At 36.1% G+C, this 17,113-nt stretch overlaps 2 protein-coding genes across 4 annotated transcripts; one reads left to right on the forward strand and one right to left on the reverse strand.

Annotated features, from left to right (window-relative positions):
• Nucleotides 1-6,588: 6,588 nt before the first annotated feature.
• LOC103428476 (zinc finger A20 and AN1 domain-containing stress-associated protein 8-like) lies at nt 6,589-8,635 on the reverse strand. 3 transcript variants are annotated; one of them, XM_008366577.4, is made up of 3 exons: nt 8,466-8,635; nt 8,290-8,336; nt 6,589-7,490 (listed from the first exon to the last, which is right to left on the reverse strand). In XM_008366577.4, the coding sequence occupies exon 3, from the start codon at nt 7,475-7,477 to the stop codon at nt 6,947-6,949; it is 531 nt and encodes a 176-aa protein (XP_008364799.2). In that variant the 5' UTR covers nt 7,478-7,490; nt 8,290-8,336; nt 8,466-8,635; the 3' UTR covers nt 6,589-6,946. The 3 variants fall into 3 exon arrangements, with proteins under 3 accessions (XP_008364799.2, XP_070666223.1, XP_070666224.1); XM_070810122.1 differs by having other exon boundaries at nt 8,272-8,336; XM_070810123.1 differs by lacking the exon at nt 8,290-8,336 and having other exon boundaries at nt 8,466-8,607.
• Nucleotides 8,636-9,850: 1,215 nt separating this feature from the next.
• LOC103437062 (chaperone protein dnaJ 6-like) lies at nt 9,851-14,505 on the forward strand. Its single transcript, XM_029090476.2, has 8 exons — nt 9,851-10,195; nt 10,357-10,455; nt 10,552-10,653; nt 12,574-12,633; nt 12,730-12,836; nt 12,929-13,011; nt 13,898-13,988; nt 14,084-14,505. Exons 1-8 carry the CDS (start codon nt 10,055-10,057, stop codon nt 14,283-14,285), a joined length of 885 nt encoding a protein of 294 aa, XP_028946309.1. The 5' UTR covers nt 9,851-10,054; the 3' UTR covers nt 14,286-14,505.
• Nucleotides 14,506-17,113: the final 2,608 nt, after the last annotated feature.

Raw genomic sequence — 17,113 nt, forward strand, 5'->3', positions numbered from 1 at the left:
ATTTGGCGATGGAAAGACGTGAAATTCAAAGTGGATGAAAAGACGAAGGTTTAGGTAAAAGACGTGTAAGACTGCAGCAAAAGGTCGTCCCTCCCCGGTAAAATTTCAATTCGCTGCTATAAAATGGTGAGATATCACTGTCCCCAGCAGGTGAAAACATCATTGTGAAGTTGTATTTCATCGCACGTTGACATCTCAGAGTGAAAGCGAAAGGTAAAAAAAGTTGAAGGAAGGATTACTGCCATAATTTCACTGTTCTGGCAAGAATCTAGTGGAAATTTCATTGCCGTTGTCAGCTGTAGGAATACACGTATATAGGAAACGACATGGTACAAACTACAAAGCCATGGGAGAGAAGGGACCGAGACCAAAAAAAGCACGAAACAAAATAATACTGTGTGTAAAGTGTGCTTTTCAACGTTAAAAAAACGTTTTTGTTAAATCAGCTTCGTAGCGATTGCTTTTGCATAATTTATATGGAGTCAAAGTTTAGTTAGCTACACACCCTCACTCGTGATGAAGTGCGGGCGTGATCTTGTGACTCTTTTGTCATAGGTTGTTCAACTGATCTATTTTTTTGAAGTTTTTGAAAACCATCGCGATAGCTTTCATTGATAACTGCAAAACAAAATACAACCATTCTTCAACAAGTAAATATGATATGAGGTTCGGAGGTTTTTCAAAGCAGGTACAACAATGATTAGACAGAAGGGTGGAAGGAGAAAGATGATGAGCTAAATAATTAGCTTGACGAAGCACATGGGTTGGAGTTAGTGATAACATTCAGCATAGCCTTTGCATCTTCTATAATAATCCTAACTTTCTTTGTTATTTCTTCTTTTTGCAAACTAAAAAATAAAATAAAAAAACCATTTTGAATATCACATTTTATGTTTTTCTAGTCAATAGTGTCCACATATGCAATTAATTCCACATCAACCATTTAAGTTGGGAAGAAAAGACAATACAGTTAAAATGAAAATTCGGGCAAGGAAAAGTAAAGACCTAATTCAGGCCAAGTCAATAGGCACACTCTTATACAACGTCAAAATTTCAAGCACCCCACTAATAATCCCATCCCATCCCACCCATATAAACATGGCCATATACTACAAAGTTAATTAGAAATATAAACAAGTTCATACCCAAAATTGAGAAGAAGAAAAGAAAAAACATTGAATGGCATCTACTCAAAAGTTCACAAATTTTCACCAAATTGTAAAGTCCAACTTTGAAAATTAAGACCTAAATCAAGCCAAGTCAATAGGTGCACTCCTATACCATGTCAAAATTTTAACCACCCCACTTCTAATCACACCAATATAAACATACCTATATATTACAAAGTTATTAGAAATATGATATATCCACAAATTCACACCCAATATTAAGAAAAAAACATTGAATGGCATCTACTCAAAAGTTCGCAAATTTTCACCAAATTGTAAAGTTTAACTTTGAAAAATCCCGAGATAACACCAATTTTGAAATTCTGAGAACTCTAAATATTCAGAAGGAAAGAACTTGGTTGCTAAAGAATTCAGCAACCGGTCCTGCTTACAAACAATCCAGGATGGACACGTGTCCATCTCGGATTGGTTGTAAGCAGGACCGGCTGCTGAATCTATAGTAGCCAAGTTGCGTTCTATTTGGAAATTATTTGGAAACGGAAGAAGTGCTTGATTTCGATTTTTTTTTGGATTAAACCTTAAACACTTGGTTTTTATCTGATCCGTCAAAAAATAACCCCGAGTAATGTGAGAGTTTTAGTTCTTGTTGTGACATTTACTCGGTGTAATTTGTGCAGATTTTATGATCTTCTCGGACTTATATTTTATGTGATGTTAAAATTTTATCTAACGAAATTTTTTTAGTTTAGTTGAAAAATGGCCTCTTTCCTCCCTTTCGGTGGTTCCCTTTCTCTACACTTTGAACAACTACTAACAATGTCCTATCGATTACTTTGAACATACAGCTGTGAGACCAAAAAAGCATAATTATTATTGCATTTCAAGCAAATACAACCTGCAGCTTGTAAGATAAGTTTCCAGGAAACATTGAGATGAGAAAGAGATGCCTCCCAATGTGCACTAAATTCAGAATTTTCATTATTTTGCCCTTTTGACACTCACTAGGAAAAGAAAAAGATACTTTTGAATTTCATATATATATATATATATATATAATCATGATTTTCTTGGTAAACAGCTAAACATTATATTCATGATTTCTTTATGCTTTATATAGTTTCATTAAATCTCAATTGTGCTATTTTCCGTCTAACAAATTTGTAGATTAATTGTTAAGAATATTCATCTTTGCACTTGAAATCTTAGGCTCGAATCCTTCATCCTTCAATATCAGTTATATGTAAAAAAAGATATCTCTTAGTTGTATTTTTATTACGACAAAGAAAGCAAGATTACTAATCCATCGACTATTTTTTTTTATCCGTGAAACGAGATTTGAGATCAAAATCTCTTTTAACATTAGAAAAAGTAATATCACTACACGTTGCTGCTTTACTTTGAATGCAATGATAGAATTGTTAAGATTACAAGGCACTAACGCTTCCAATAATGTAAAAAAAATAATGAAAAGTAGGGTAGGGAAAGAAACAATGGCCAGGAAACCTAATGCCAAAGCCAAACAGTAGAATTGGGTGGATGCTACTGATAATTCTGCATTAAAATGGTCAATGTGCCATGATACAAACCATGAGGAGATCCAGAAAAGCGGTGGCACATATTGCTATTCCTAGTCATCCAATCCCAGTACTCCCCCACCCACAATTTTGGATTCTCTCCCCTCCTATTTTTGTCTCATTTCCTCTTCTCCTCTCACATATCATTTTTTGTCTTATTATCTTTATAAAATTATCAATATAAAATATTAACGTGACTTAACTGTAACCGTTCAAGTAAGAGAGGAGGAAAGAAGAGAAAGATTAGAAGGGAAGAGAATCCTAAATTCTACTCTTTGGTTTATTACCACTTTGTTTACTCTCACTCTCTCTTTCCACTCTAATCATGCAAAATGACATATGCATGAAACGGTTTTATCATTACGTGGTGTTTCAGTACGATAATATTTTTTATAATATAATGCTGAGTCAAAGAATATATACACATAATATGTTATTATTAAAATGAGACACCGCAGTGACGGTGAACCTACAAATTCAAATTGTGATTATCGGTTTTTGTTATCCACGTATATGCATTGATCATGGCGTTCGAACTCATGGAATTAACTAAAAATTGATTCCTCGAGCCTATGTATTCGCTCAAAATTGAGAAGAGGATCCTCTCCGGATCCATTTTGTGGGGATTCTAGGAATCCTCATATTCTAATTGTTCATCGTATATCGTACGGTCAGTTTTCGTCAAGTACTATTTGTGTTTAATTTTAAATAAAAAAAGTTAAATAATTTTTGACCGTACGATACACAATAAATGATTAAAATGTGAAAATTCTTAGAATTACCATAATTTGAATCCGAATGGAATCAAACGAAATTAAGGGTCTAAAATCCTATTCCATAACATATATTTTAATCAAGAAATAGTACCATTTTTGTATTGGCTTGTGACCCGGAGCTGAGAATGTCAACCAATAAAAAATGTCTGTCTGACCATTGACTCTTCTTCCATGAGAAAACATGGCAGTGTAATCTTATGAATTGACTAATACGATTGTCAGTTATGGATTAAACAATAATGCATGTCCTCTTGCTCAAAAGAGTCCTAGCTTTTCGAGCATCCAAAGATGAGGGACAATAATGCAGATCATATGTAATAATTTTCACTTGGTCCATCACATAAATGAAAGTGGGGGCAAAATATTACCCTTGAACTTGGTCCATCACTGAAATGTCACAGCACTCATATGTGACGACAGAGATAAAGAAATGACAACATACACGTGTATATATTGTCACAATTTCAAAGTTGGTCAGCGATTTACTACTAAATACTTTAATATTATTTCAACTTATCAACTGCACACTCCTGTCAAGTCTAATTTTATTATTAAAAACTTTGGTACAATTTACTGTAGAGTTTCGGATTTCGAACTGTATTCTCCAACAAATAGACTCCAGGACAGAGAAAGGAGCCAATTTGCATGTCGTGTTCCCTAAAAAAAACTCCCCGAGTCCCAAAAAAGGACATGAACTTGGAGGGTGGCCTTTTGTCTTTGATGAAGAAAACAAGCGAACAAGCATGGGGGTGGTGGGGGAGTGTGAAAGCTAATGCCAGCATTGGCATTGCCTTTCAGCAGACGGTGGAAAGTGACTTTCCTTGTTCACGTTGCTTTGCCATCTTGACGCTGTTCCACGTCGACCGTATTAATAAGAAAAAAATGGTTTGAATATTTTAACTTTTACTTCAATTAATATCGAGGTTTTTTGTGATAGAACTCCATACTTGACGGATTATGCAGATGGTAATTACCAAGTTAAGGACAATATCGATGCTGTTGGAAGTAGATTGTATGACCCTTCTCTCTTATAATTTTACATGGTATCAAAGGCAGAGAGCAGCCATGTACTGTACCCTCACATGATGGGGGTCCCCTTGGCCTCGTGCGATGATGGTAGGTCCCTTAGCTCCGTGTGTAGGGTGAGTCCCCTTGACTCTATGTGGTTGTCGAAGTATGAATCTCTCACGTGTAATCCACTAATTGGGTCTCACGTGAAAAGACGTGTTGATGTCCCACATCTATTGTATTAATAAGAAAAGAAGTTTAAATATCCAAATCTCACTCCAACTAACATCGATGTTTTTTGTGATAAACCCTCACACCTGACGAATTGTGTAAATAATAATTACCAAATTTGAAATAATATCGATATTGTTAGATATAAACCGTATGACCCGTCTATTTGATAATTGTACATGCGGTCCAACGGAATCCTCCTCCGATTTCCACCAAAAGATTATATGCCACACGTACACACTGTCATGTCTGCATGTACTTATTACATTGGTACATAATGGCAGCGCAACAGGTACCCATGTCATATATATCGTTAAATTGACCGATGTTTATCCTCCGAGTTTAGCATACTCACCACAAAACAACTGTTCATTGAACAATGCACTTATTAGACACACGACGAGCAAATGTTGGATACTGATGCCAATAGCACAAAAGAATGTGCTATCCACACACCTCATTTTATTTCTCACACATCCTTGATAATTTCTATCCATTGATCTTCTTCAATTCATCCCATCCGACGGCCGAGAATTAAAAAGGTGTGTGAAAAGTAAAATAGGATGTGTGTATATCACATCCCTAGCACAAAAACTCGGTTGCAAAATCCCTCCCACATGGCTTTGCAACATTCGTGAAGGACATTTCTAATCCCCTCTTACATTTTCCACAAACACCCAAATGAATTCAATCTTCACAAATCCCTCAACCCATCATCAATATATAACCAACCAGTCCACTGCTTACAAAGCAATTTATGGTGGAAGAGGTTTATGGGGGAAGAGGAAGTCAAATATGAAACCGAAAAACTCCACCGGTTCCCACCAAAGCTTAAAACCCTGAAAGAGTTCCACACTACTGAATTCATAACATTTAACACAGATAAACATACCGTCCTCGAGCAAATGGAAACGCCAAGCATTATCTGCTCAACATGGTGTTAACTAGTGACCATGATCCACCGTCGGATGCAAATTGACATCCAACACCAGAGGATTCATGGCAGCCACAAATGGAGTGAGTGATGCGCTGTTCCCTTCCCCCTTTAGCTATACAAAAACTGTGAGCCTTATACAGTTATTAAAAAGCTAACAAGCACAAATAAAATTCAGCACCTAGCGATATCTATGACCACCGCATTTTTCTTCTGTAAATCAATACTAGTATACATCAAGCAACGAATATACTTCTGTCTCACGCTTCTGCCAATCATCACTTCAAAGTTCGGATCCCAAAAGTTCCAAATAACACTAAGAAAAGAAGATCATGACAATAAAAAATTCTCCACTTATCTGGAAGTAGAATAACCTAACCTTGATCTTGTACCTAGCAATCACATAACAGATAACCTTAAACTTGGAGACACCCAACAAAGCCGAAGATCAATAAGATGTATGCACTATTGACATGAAAAGAATCGAGCAGAAACTGCTGCAATATAAACGAAGTACACAAAAGTTTTAAAACTTACAAAATGATGGAAGAGAGTTTGCAAGATAAGAGTGAAACAAAAACAAAAAACAATTAACAAAGAATATATGATAGAACTTAAGCACTCCTGATGAGAAAACCACCAAAAGAAAAAGAAGCTATTTTGTTTCTCATTTTCTTCAGCACGAAAGACTACATAAGAAAAAAACTTCAAACTTATACGTCTGTGTGAAACCATAACCCTAGGGCCCAGGCAGTGAGAATATACGGAGGAACAGGTCAACTAAGAGCCTTCTACTCATAATTACTAACACTACCATAAAGAAAATTGGGAAGGTAAAAGCTACCAAACAAGACCTAAGCGGGAATTCACTGCCAATTACCGACACAATAAGCCCCCAACCATATGAGCATAATAAAAGTGTATTAACACCATGATTTCAAATCTGAACTGAGCACATATATACATTGTGAAAATGTGGAACAAACAATTTAAGGAAATTTTAGTTGCATTGCATTACATTGCATAATTGTACTGCGATAAAGAAATGCATACCAAGCATAGAACACACTAAAATAACTCCAAAGACATCCATCAAACCAACAATAATAACGACTTAAGACAGTGGAGCCAGCTTAGAAATATTTCACCAACAAGGAATAGACTTCACTTAAATGATATCCTCATTATCATGACCTTAAGCAATTTTACCATTAGGAGACCTATGCAGACAAGAAGCCAAGAAAGAGAATCATCATCCTCAAATAGATTGATCTTCACTTCCGCCCGCGACTCCTAGATTTTGTCAAGTTTGTCTGCCTTCACGATAGGATTGGCTTTTGCAATAGCATCCTGACCAGCAGTCCTATAATCAAAAGGACAGTCATGTTTATCAGAATAACGATGACTTGCACAGAAGGTGTTTCCACATTTGCAATTGAAGCCAGTTAAACCAACGCGCTTTCGGCAAGTAGTGCATCTGCTTGGTCCCTTATTTTCTTTCATCTCAATCTTCATGCTTGGGGATGATTCAATATATGCTTCTGTTGAGACAACACTTGTCTCCACTCGTACAGCTTGCACATCGACAACACTTGCAACAACTGGGTCAATGAAGATGTTGCTGCTGCTGCTGCTGCCGCCGCCATTCACAATGCTGTCAATGGATGATGCAGCCAAATTGGCTTGCTCCTGCTTTAAGAGCGTGTCCTTGTAACACTTGGAACACATGTTCATTGTCGCGGCCCTTCCAAAGAATCCACAGTTATTAACACAAAGGATAGGGCGGTCTGGAGCTTGGCATCCAGTTTCATCATGAGATTCCATCTTTTCTACTTATCTGCACCAAGAAAACCTCGCCGTTTAAACATCATAAAACAAGTCTTAACCCAATGGCCTATTCACCCACTGCAAAAATATCAAACCACCATAAACATGCAAAATAGAGGCGAAATTCTATAACTAAAAACATATAATCAAACTTGGAGCTACCAAATAACCAAACGCCCAGCAGAGTGAATTACATAAAAGCAATTTTACAGATGCCATACCACAAGTACCAAATAACCAAAGACGAAAATAGAACTCATATGGACTTAAACACATCGAATCATGCAAGTAGTATATGATTCGGGCTAATTATCTCCTTCCGCCAAACTTTTCAGATTTTCAACATGGGTAAAACTTCAATTTCACTTGCTCTGTCATACAAATCGAATGCCCCGAGGTGAACTGTCCAGGCCAACGTTTACAATTCAAGCCACTTAATAACATATGCAGAAAACCAACAAAACATCAAAATTTTCCCTATAACGTCGTGAACTTGACCCAAATCCGATATAATCCAAACAAGCTCAGTTCAAACCTATACAAATAACCCATAAACTCCTACAAATTCCTCTATACATGCCAAAATCTTCAAAAACTCCGATAATAAACGAACAATCCCAGTCAGACAACAAAAAATCCAAACTTTCAACCGTAAACGTTTTCAATTCCAGACGAATGAAACCCTCCACACTTAATTGACCAAAGAAATTGAAAAAACTACGGAATTCGGGAGCTTGCATTTACAAGTACAAAAAATTGACCCATACAATTCCCAATCCCAAAATTCATACACAAAATCAAACTCTAACCTGTTTGGTTCCGGCCGATCCGAGTCGAAAATCCAACCAGGCAATTCCTGCTCCTCGTTTCAAAATTTCAAATTTCAAAAAACAATAAATTAATAACAAAATCAAACAAATACTGGAAAATAAAATATAAAAAATAAAAAAAAAAGCAGAGAGAGGGAGGGGGATGAGCTTCATACCCTGATCGAGGAGATTATTGCTTTGATATTAATTATTGGAAAAATAAAAATAAATATGTAGGGCGGTACATAAAAAATAAATAAAAAATAAAAAGGGGAAAGAGATAATTGGTAGTGCTGGGTTTTTTGGTTTGGAGGCTTCTCGTGGGGCTCTTTATTTCACCTTTCCGTTTTGCGAACGAACGCTTTCCACTAAGTCGGTGGTAGCGATGTAACCGCCCCTCGACGACCACATAATTGCGGTGTTGCCATTTCACTGTACAGGTCCCAGTCGGACTGTGAACTGTTCGGGGATTTGGAGTTTGGTCTGGGCTGGACGGACACATAGTCGTGTTGGGTTGGGCTTTGGTTTTGAAGAGGCAAATTGATCCAGATCATGTGGTAATAACCACATTGTTGTCTGCGCCACTATGATTGTCATCTCTACTACCACCATTTTACCTTGGACTTGGATTATCTGCCCTTCCATTTCAGTGCTCTCCTCGTGCCTTCCTATTTGTATGGTCACGGTTAAGTCACGTCAACATTTTATATTACTATTTCTTTTTGTTTTATTATTTTTATAAAAAAACAATATAAAATGTTGACGTGGCTTAACCGTGACCACACAAAACAAAAGGGCACGAGGAGGGTACTGAAATGGGAGGGCAGACAATCCAAGTCCTTTTACCTTAGGCATCAGCACCAACGTTGCCAACTACTCCCACCTTTACAGAAGACGATTTCGATCTCAGACTATTAAGATTGGCTCATTGAGTGTCTTACCTCGAATCCCCAAACCTTGTTGTGTGTATACAAAGGGGACGGATGCCAACATTTTATATAATTTTGACACATTTTTTTGAAGGAGCTCATTCCGTAACGTATTTTAAAGATCTAAACCGTCTATCTTTTAAAACATCATTCAATTGTTATGATGTGGTCACCACCATCTTCACCACATATAAATTGGAAGTTTTATGAGTTGAGAATCGACAAGTAAGGAAATCACATGAGCAAAAACAAGCTCTTTGAAACCTTATCTGAAATTTTAACTCTCGTTTTGTGGAGATTGCGCTCCCAATGAATTTCAATATGCATCCATATTTTATTCAATTCAATAAACGTTTGATCATTGGATTCCATATTATGTAATTTATGCTTAAAATTCAGATTTTGAATCAACTAATATTAATATTAACCATGATATACTCAATTTGTATTTTGAATATTATTTGTTGGGCTTTAACAAATATGATATTTTCAATAAATTAAGTACTTATTTAAAATGTTTAAAAAAAATTAAGACGAATTTAAAATAGCACTAAAGGATTAAAAGATTTTAGATCCTTAATTCTAACATGAATTAATATGTAAAAAAAAAAAAGGTCTATTTATTAAGGGGCACCATTTGAAATTTCGACCGGGAATTTAAAAACTCATGACCGGTCCGACGCAATTCCTCCACGCCATCGCGGCGGGAAAAGGGTAAATTGGAGCGCTAATTGGCGGGAGCAAATCGAAGCTCCAAAAATTTACATATAAATACAAGCCCTCACTGGTCACTACCAAATCTTTCCCCAAATTTCAAAGCTCCCGATTCGAAGAAAATGGGGAAAAGAAAGAAAGCTGGGGTTTCTGAGCAGAAGCAGCAACCCCCACCACAAGTCGAAGAAGAAGACGAACAGCAGGAACACAGCGACGAAGATCCCGACCCCCCAACTTCCACCAACAAGAAAAGCCTCTATGAGGTGCGTTAAATCCGTTCGAAATTTTAATTTTTCTTGATGCAATCCGGTTAGCGTCTGAATTTGATGATTAAGCTGGAAATTTTGACTTCAGAGTGTCTTTTTTGCCCTAATTTGGAAAATTGGGGTTTTTTTTTATGGGTTAGGGTTTGTTTGTTTCGTAGGTTCTTGGTGTGGAGAGAAGCGCTACTCAGCAGGAAATAAAGAAGGCGTATCATAAGTTAGCATTGCGATTGCATCCGGATAAGAATCCTGGTGATGAGGTGAGAAAGCTTGTTAAAAAAATTGTGTTTTTTCTTCTTCTGTGAATTGTGGTGTTTCTGTAACTGTAAGTGTAAATTTTGATATTGTTCGTGTAGGAAGCTAAAGAGAAGTTCCAGCAATTGCAAAAGGTGATATCGATTCTCGGCGATGGGGAGAAACGAGCGCTCTATGATGAGACGGGTTGCCTTGATGATGATGTGAGTTGATAAGATTAAAAACACACCACAAAGTAGCATACAAATGTCATATTGATTTTTCTTATTAACACTAAGATTTGTCAATGGGAGCATATGAAAATAAGGGTCTTTCCTGCAAAAGATATTTTTATCTAACTATTTACAATGTCACAAAACTGGTTGCTATCCCTACTGACCAGCCACCAAAAAATAATTATTAGACCGACTTACACTTATCTAAAGTCTACAAAATTTTATATGAAGGTACTAGACACACAGAACTACATTTACACAAATTTTTGGAGTTGATTTGTTATTTAAATTAAATTGAACAAAAATAGGACAGAAACAAATTTTAAGTAGTTCACAAATTAAGAAAAACGAGTTAGGGGAATTGCTATCCACCACCAAATAATCATGCAAACATGTTATGTTTCATTCAAATTCCTTTTATTTCTGGATGAAGATGCTCAAGTTGGCTCAATGTTAGAACTCAACCTATTACTCTTTCTTATGTAGTATATTAAGAGAATGGCGTTTTCAACTTAACTTAGTTCCTAGCATGCAATCTAGAATGGCGTGTTTATAGATTTAACAAGTAGAAATCATTAAGAACAAAAAGAGTTTGAGTCATCACAAGGCATCGTAAGTACTGACGTTGTCTTACTTATTCTAGAAATTGGTTCACATGTTAATCGCAATTAACAAGTACTAATCTAGAACTTATGTAGGTCCTCATTCGACAAGGGCAGACACACACATATTCATAGTTTTAGAATCTTAGATATGCTTACTACGTATGCATCCATAAAAAACAAATAAAGAATTCATCAATGAGACAAGTAGTGAACCAATTTTCATCCATTCATTAAAGTAATTCAAACAAAATGTCATAACAAACTAGCAACCATATTCGGGGCTTCAAAACAGCCCCTAACTACTAAAAATTTAGTTACACACAATCCTTAAGTTAAAACAAAAGATAGACATGAATTTGAGAAGATAGAATCGAAAGAAATCGACCGAGGCCTCCTCTTCCCTTTCCTTCCTTCCCCAACGCTGCTTTTAAACCAATTCTTGTTGCACCCTTTTCTTCTCCTTAACTCACCCACTAATAGCCATTTAGTGATGACAATAAGTGAGAGGAAATGGTAAAACAATTGTAACTCTTTGGATAGCCTTTATGCCAATTACTCCCTCTTAATCCTCATCTTTGATTCTATTCCCTTTTATATTTGAATAAGTGTCAGCTGACTTGTTCTTGGCTGCATCAGTTTTGGCTGCTAGATTTAATGGGTTTATTGCTTTCATTGCAGTTACAAACTGCTCAGCCTCTTGGTAACCTTTCAGTGTTAAAACGACCATAACTTCTTCTAGACAAATGATATTAACAATTTGCGAAATGCTCTAGAAAATAGACATCTGTAGCTTTCCAAGTATATATGGCTCATTCTCTAATTCATTCTGAGCTGTTCGCAACTTGCTTTCAAAGTCAGCTGATCTGCACATGCAGTTTTGACGAATTTATCACTTAAAATCCCACTTGTGCTATTTTTCTTTTCTTTGCTTGACAATTCCCACAAAACACAAAAACAAAGTAAATAGCTCAAAAATATAAGGAACTAACTAAGAAAAGACAAGTGAATTTGATGTAAAATATATATAAATATGAGCTTATCATGAGTGCGTGATGTTATTTTCTTTGTTTTTTGATTCATTCACTTTAATGCATTATGCTGTTTAGTGTGATAAGTAGGATTCTTTACTAGAAATAACAAGTAAATATGTCGGGGTTGATTGTTTTTTTTTAGAATTATTGCAACCTTCGTACTTGGGCAACTGCTTTGTAAGATCAATTTGGAGGGTTTTAGATACTTTGGGAAATCAAATGTTGCCTTATTCATCAAGTGTTGCTTATTTTGGTTGCATTTTCATGAGCAGGACCTTGCTGGTGATGTTGTTCAGAATCTGCAAGAATATTTCCGTGTCAGATATAAAAAGGTTGGGATGTTTTCATCTTTTCATATTGTCGTTTGATATAGCACAATGTCATTTGTGCTTTTGGCGTATTTCTAACAACATCCACATCCATTGCAGGTCACTGAAGCTGATATTGAAGAGTTTGAAGCAAACTATAGAGGGTCTGATTCTGAGAAGAAAGATTTGATTGAGCTGTATAGCCAGTACAAGGGGAATATGAACAGGTATTAGCTTTGATGTTAGTGGCGTTTATCATTTCTGTCTTTTGGCTTCCTGTTTGTGTTTGATCCTTACCTTACAGTTATTTTCCTTGCAGAGTGTTCTGTTCAATGATTTGTTCAGATCCTAAACTTGATTCACACCGTTTCAAGGATATTCTTGATGAGGCAATAGCAGCAGGTCTGTATGTTTTTAAGCTCCAGTTTCATAGTGAAATTTCTGAGACTTTGGTTCAGGTTTTTAGTTTATGTACATGAATATAATGTTTACAATGTCTATTTATATTTACCTGACTGAAGGAGTACATGGATTTCAAATGATTCATTGAACCTTATCATTTCAAATTCAGTTGTTACAGTATGTCTAGTCATTTCATAGATTTATATATTTGGTACTTCATGGTTCTAACAAATCTGAGCGTCTTGTCCAAATTTAAATTCATTGTTTTAAATCCTTCTATCCAATGGAATTTTTTTTCTCTCTATCTTAAATGATTGAAAGGATTTTCCCATCGTCGTACCACAAACTTACGTGTCAATCTTATTAGGTGATAAGATTAACCAGGAATGTCGATCTTTTCTGAGCTCAGACCAGCCTTGCAAACCATGTCCCATTGATTGTAGGTGATAAGATTAACTACGAATGTTTAGTCATATGTCCCCTTTAACTCCTTAGAGGGACCTTATCAGTTGCTGGATTCTATCTTCTACACTGGTTAAGATTTTTGGTTTGATGAATGATCATCTATACAGCAACATTAGAGCCTCGTTTTAATTGTCTGGAGTCAAGTCACATGCTATCTTATAAGTTATATTTTCTAATTACGCTTACTCATCAATTAAGCTACCCTTTCTAATTGGCATATCTATCAATAGTTGTTTTACGTGTTAAACCACCGTAATCGTGCTATGTTATTGGTGCATTTGTTAAGTCACACAAGTAAACTTTCAAATTTAAGTAACATTGACACAATTGATGCATTCTTGGCGTATAGAATTGTCCCCAATTTGAGTGTGTGCTCTTTAACGTTATTCACACCCTCCCTCTCTTTTGTTCTCTTTTGCAGGAGAACTGAAATCAACCAAAGCCTACGTAAAATGGGCAAAGAAAGTATCGGAAACAAAACCTCCTACTAGCCCTTTAAGGCGGAAGAACAAGTAAGTACTTTCCTACAAGTTTATTTAATTGCTTATACTTTTTTAGCTCAATCAAGAAATTAAAAACCTATGTACTTAAATCTAATCTTTTACAGGGCAAAGAAACAGACAGAAGATCTGTACGCAATCATATCTCAGCGCCGCAGTGAGAGGAAAAACCAGTCTGATTGTATGTTCTCTTCTCTAGTTTCCAGATACGGCGGGAGCACTGCTGCTTCAGAACCCACAGAAGAAGAATTTGAAGCTACACAGAAAAAACTTGAAAGAAAAAGGTCGTCCACAAAATCAAAGCGCTAGTAACTCGAACTGCCAGAGTGAGCAATTTACTCCAGTAGACCGGTAATGTGCACATTGCAAACACTGTAGTGCCTTTCGTTATATGTATTTAAATGTACCTGCAAAATTGTGTGCGAGTTCTACTTCTATTCATGGTGTTAGATGCAGTTGCTCGACGCTAATGTGCTTGTGACCTAACTAATCGATATATTTCAACAGCAACAAAGCATTTTCCTATTAAGTGGGATCAGTTATATGAATCTTAGAACGTCATTGCTCTTGGTTATGTGTTACGTTTTCCGTTAGATCTAAGTACTCTTTAGTCTTTTATTAGAGTATCTTGCAAAGTCTTTTTAGGTCTTCCTCTACTTTTTCGGTCCTGAACTTTTGTTCCATAATTGCATTCTCTAACTGGAGCGTCAGTAGATTTTCGTTTCACATGTTCAAACCATCATAACTAATCGATCTTTTTCATTTGAAAAAAAAAAAGAACTTTGTGGGCCATTGATACTCTTGTTCAGCCATTGTAGATAAATAAAAATTTAAATGATATTTTGATGAGCAAAATGAGACAAACTAAAATTTATGAGGCAGATCGGGTTAATAATTTATACATTTTAAAAAAAATTCATATTAATTTTTTAAAATTATTAATTTGTCATCTTATTTTAAAATCTTAAGTTTTTCATTCAAAATAAATCATGTGATTTTAGATGAAGATATATATTATCTATTCTAAAATTGAGGAATGAATTGACTGTAGCTTAGCTACAGTCAAAATATTGACCCTCGATTTTGCTTTATTTACATCACTACCATCATATCTATGGCTGGGTTGGAAGGTAATTATCAAAAGTTAGGAGGGTAATTTTGTCCGTATGGTTTTGGACGGATTGGATGGCTTAGCGCAAACAGAGGGACAGAAGAGAGGGAGATGGAGAGAGAGTGTTGTCATTCGGTGAGGGTTTCGGGGATGGGAGACCATGCCTCTCAGATAGAGATAGAGATAGGATGGAGGGAGACAGGGTGAGGGAGACAGAGAGACAGAGCGACAGAGAGAGAGGGAGGGAGGGTGAGGAGTAGGGAATGTTGCTGCTGACGACTCGGTCACTAACTCAGATCTCCTCCTTAACGCCAACGCCCACCGAGTCCAGTGTCTCGCTCTCCAAGCCCATAGAAGGCAGCTTCGTCGACATGATCGATAAAGCTTTGGAGAACGAGTTCAAAGAGAATGATTAGAACAAAGGTTAGTAGTAGATCCGATGTTCTTCTTTCTATGCATTTTGGTTCAAATTAGGGTTTTAGGTCGAAACCCGAAACAAAAAGAAAATTATGGGGGTCGATCATCTCCCCAACAATCCCAGAGCCTCCATTTCTCCCGCTAGGCAAAAGAAAATTAAATATAAGGAGGCCTGCAACTTCGTTTGCAGTCCGCCACTGCAATCGGTCTGGAAGTTTTGATTGGTTGGTTCTTTTTAATCTTTTTAATCGGGCATTGATCAGATTAGGGTTCTTGGTTTCTGGTAAGGGAAATTTTTTTTATATATTTCACATTATATCTGGAAGTCTTTGATTTACTTAATTTGGGTTTGCTTAGTTAAATTTAATTTTTTATGGGTTATTTTCTTTTGAGTTGATTTTTGGAATTTGAATGCAAGATGCAAATACATCCGTCCAAATTTGGTATAATTACGATTTATAGATTTTTTATTGGGTGCAGGAACTGTGGGAAACAAGTGTATTCGGGTATGGATTCTTGACCTTGGCTATTTCATTGACTTGGATTAGTGTCAATTAATCCAATTTTTTGTCATGATTTTCTATTTGGTTTTTTTTATTTTTTATGAAACTTATGTACAGGGTTTTGACATATAGGTGGATTTGACACAGTTCATGCTCGGCTGGGTAAAAAGACTTCCTCGGTTGTTTTGCTTGGATTTTCTTGCTGTTTGGGGATTTAGATAATTTGATTACTGTGGGAATTGTATGTATTATTGTTCTTAAATTGGGTTGGCTGAATTAGAGCCTACAGTCGAGCTGAGATCAGGGTCAGAGGAGTGTCATATTGGGGGGGGGGGGGAGGATTTGGGTTTTAATCCTTTTTTTTTTTTAAATGAATGAAACAGGTTGGATGATATCAATTAAAACCTCAGTGATTACGAGGATGATTAAAAACAGGTTGGATGATGCATACGTTTCTTGGTTAACCTAATTTTGATTAATTTAAAATGGCGGTGGGTTTGGGTTGTAATCTTTTTTTCTAATGAATGAATAGATGAAGAATTTGATTAAGGAAGAATTACTGCACATACTACGTCGGCAGAGCACTGGCTTCTTTGCGGGCCAGCTCCAGATATAGAGGGGTTACACTGCACAAATGTGGTAGATCCGGAGCTCAAATGGGATAGTTCCTCTGAAAAAAAGTGAGGGATCATTTTTATGGAGTTTTCAATTTTGTACTGTATGGTTTGGGTCTAGACCACATAAGCAGAGTGGCTGTTGGTTTGAACTCTGAACTAACAATTGATGCAGTTTTGGATTCTGAATTTCTTATGGATAATCCAATAGAATTAATACTGAAAATTTACCAATGGATAACACTTCAAAGTTGATTGTATAATATAGTTGTCCTTACTCTATAATAATTTCGAGTTTTTGTATAAAGTTTGTTACTTTGAAGTATACCTATATGGCTATATAGTACTTTCTCTTATATATGATTCGTATAATCATGTTTTTTGCACGTGCAACAATCTGGTTGTCCATCTTTCAACATGTGAGAATCATTGTAAGAGTGATTACTCTTTGTAACCCAACTAATATACTATTTTGTATATCTTTTGCAAACA

The sequence above is a fragment of the Malus domestica genome, chromosome 12 (genome assembly GCF_042453785.1).
Source record: "Malus domestica chromosome 12, GDT2T_hap1".
Classification (NCBI taxonomy): domain Eukaryota; kingdom Viridiplantae; phylum Streptophyta; class Magnoliopsida; order Rosales; family Rosaceae; genus Malus; species Malus domestica.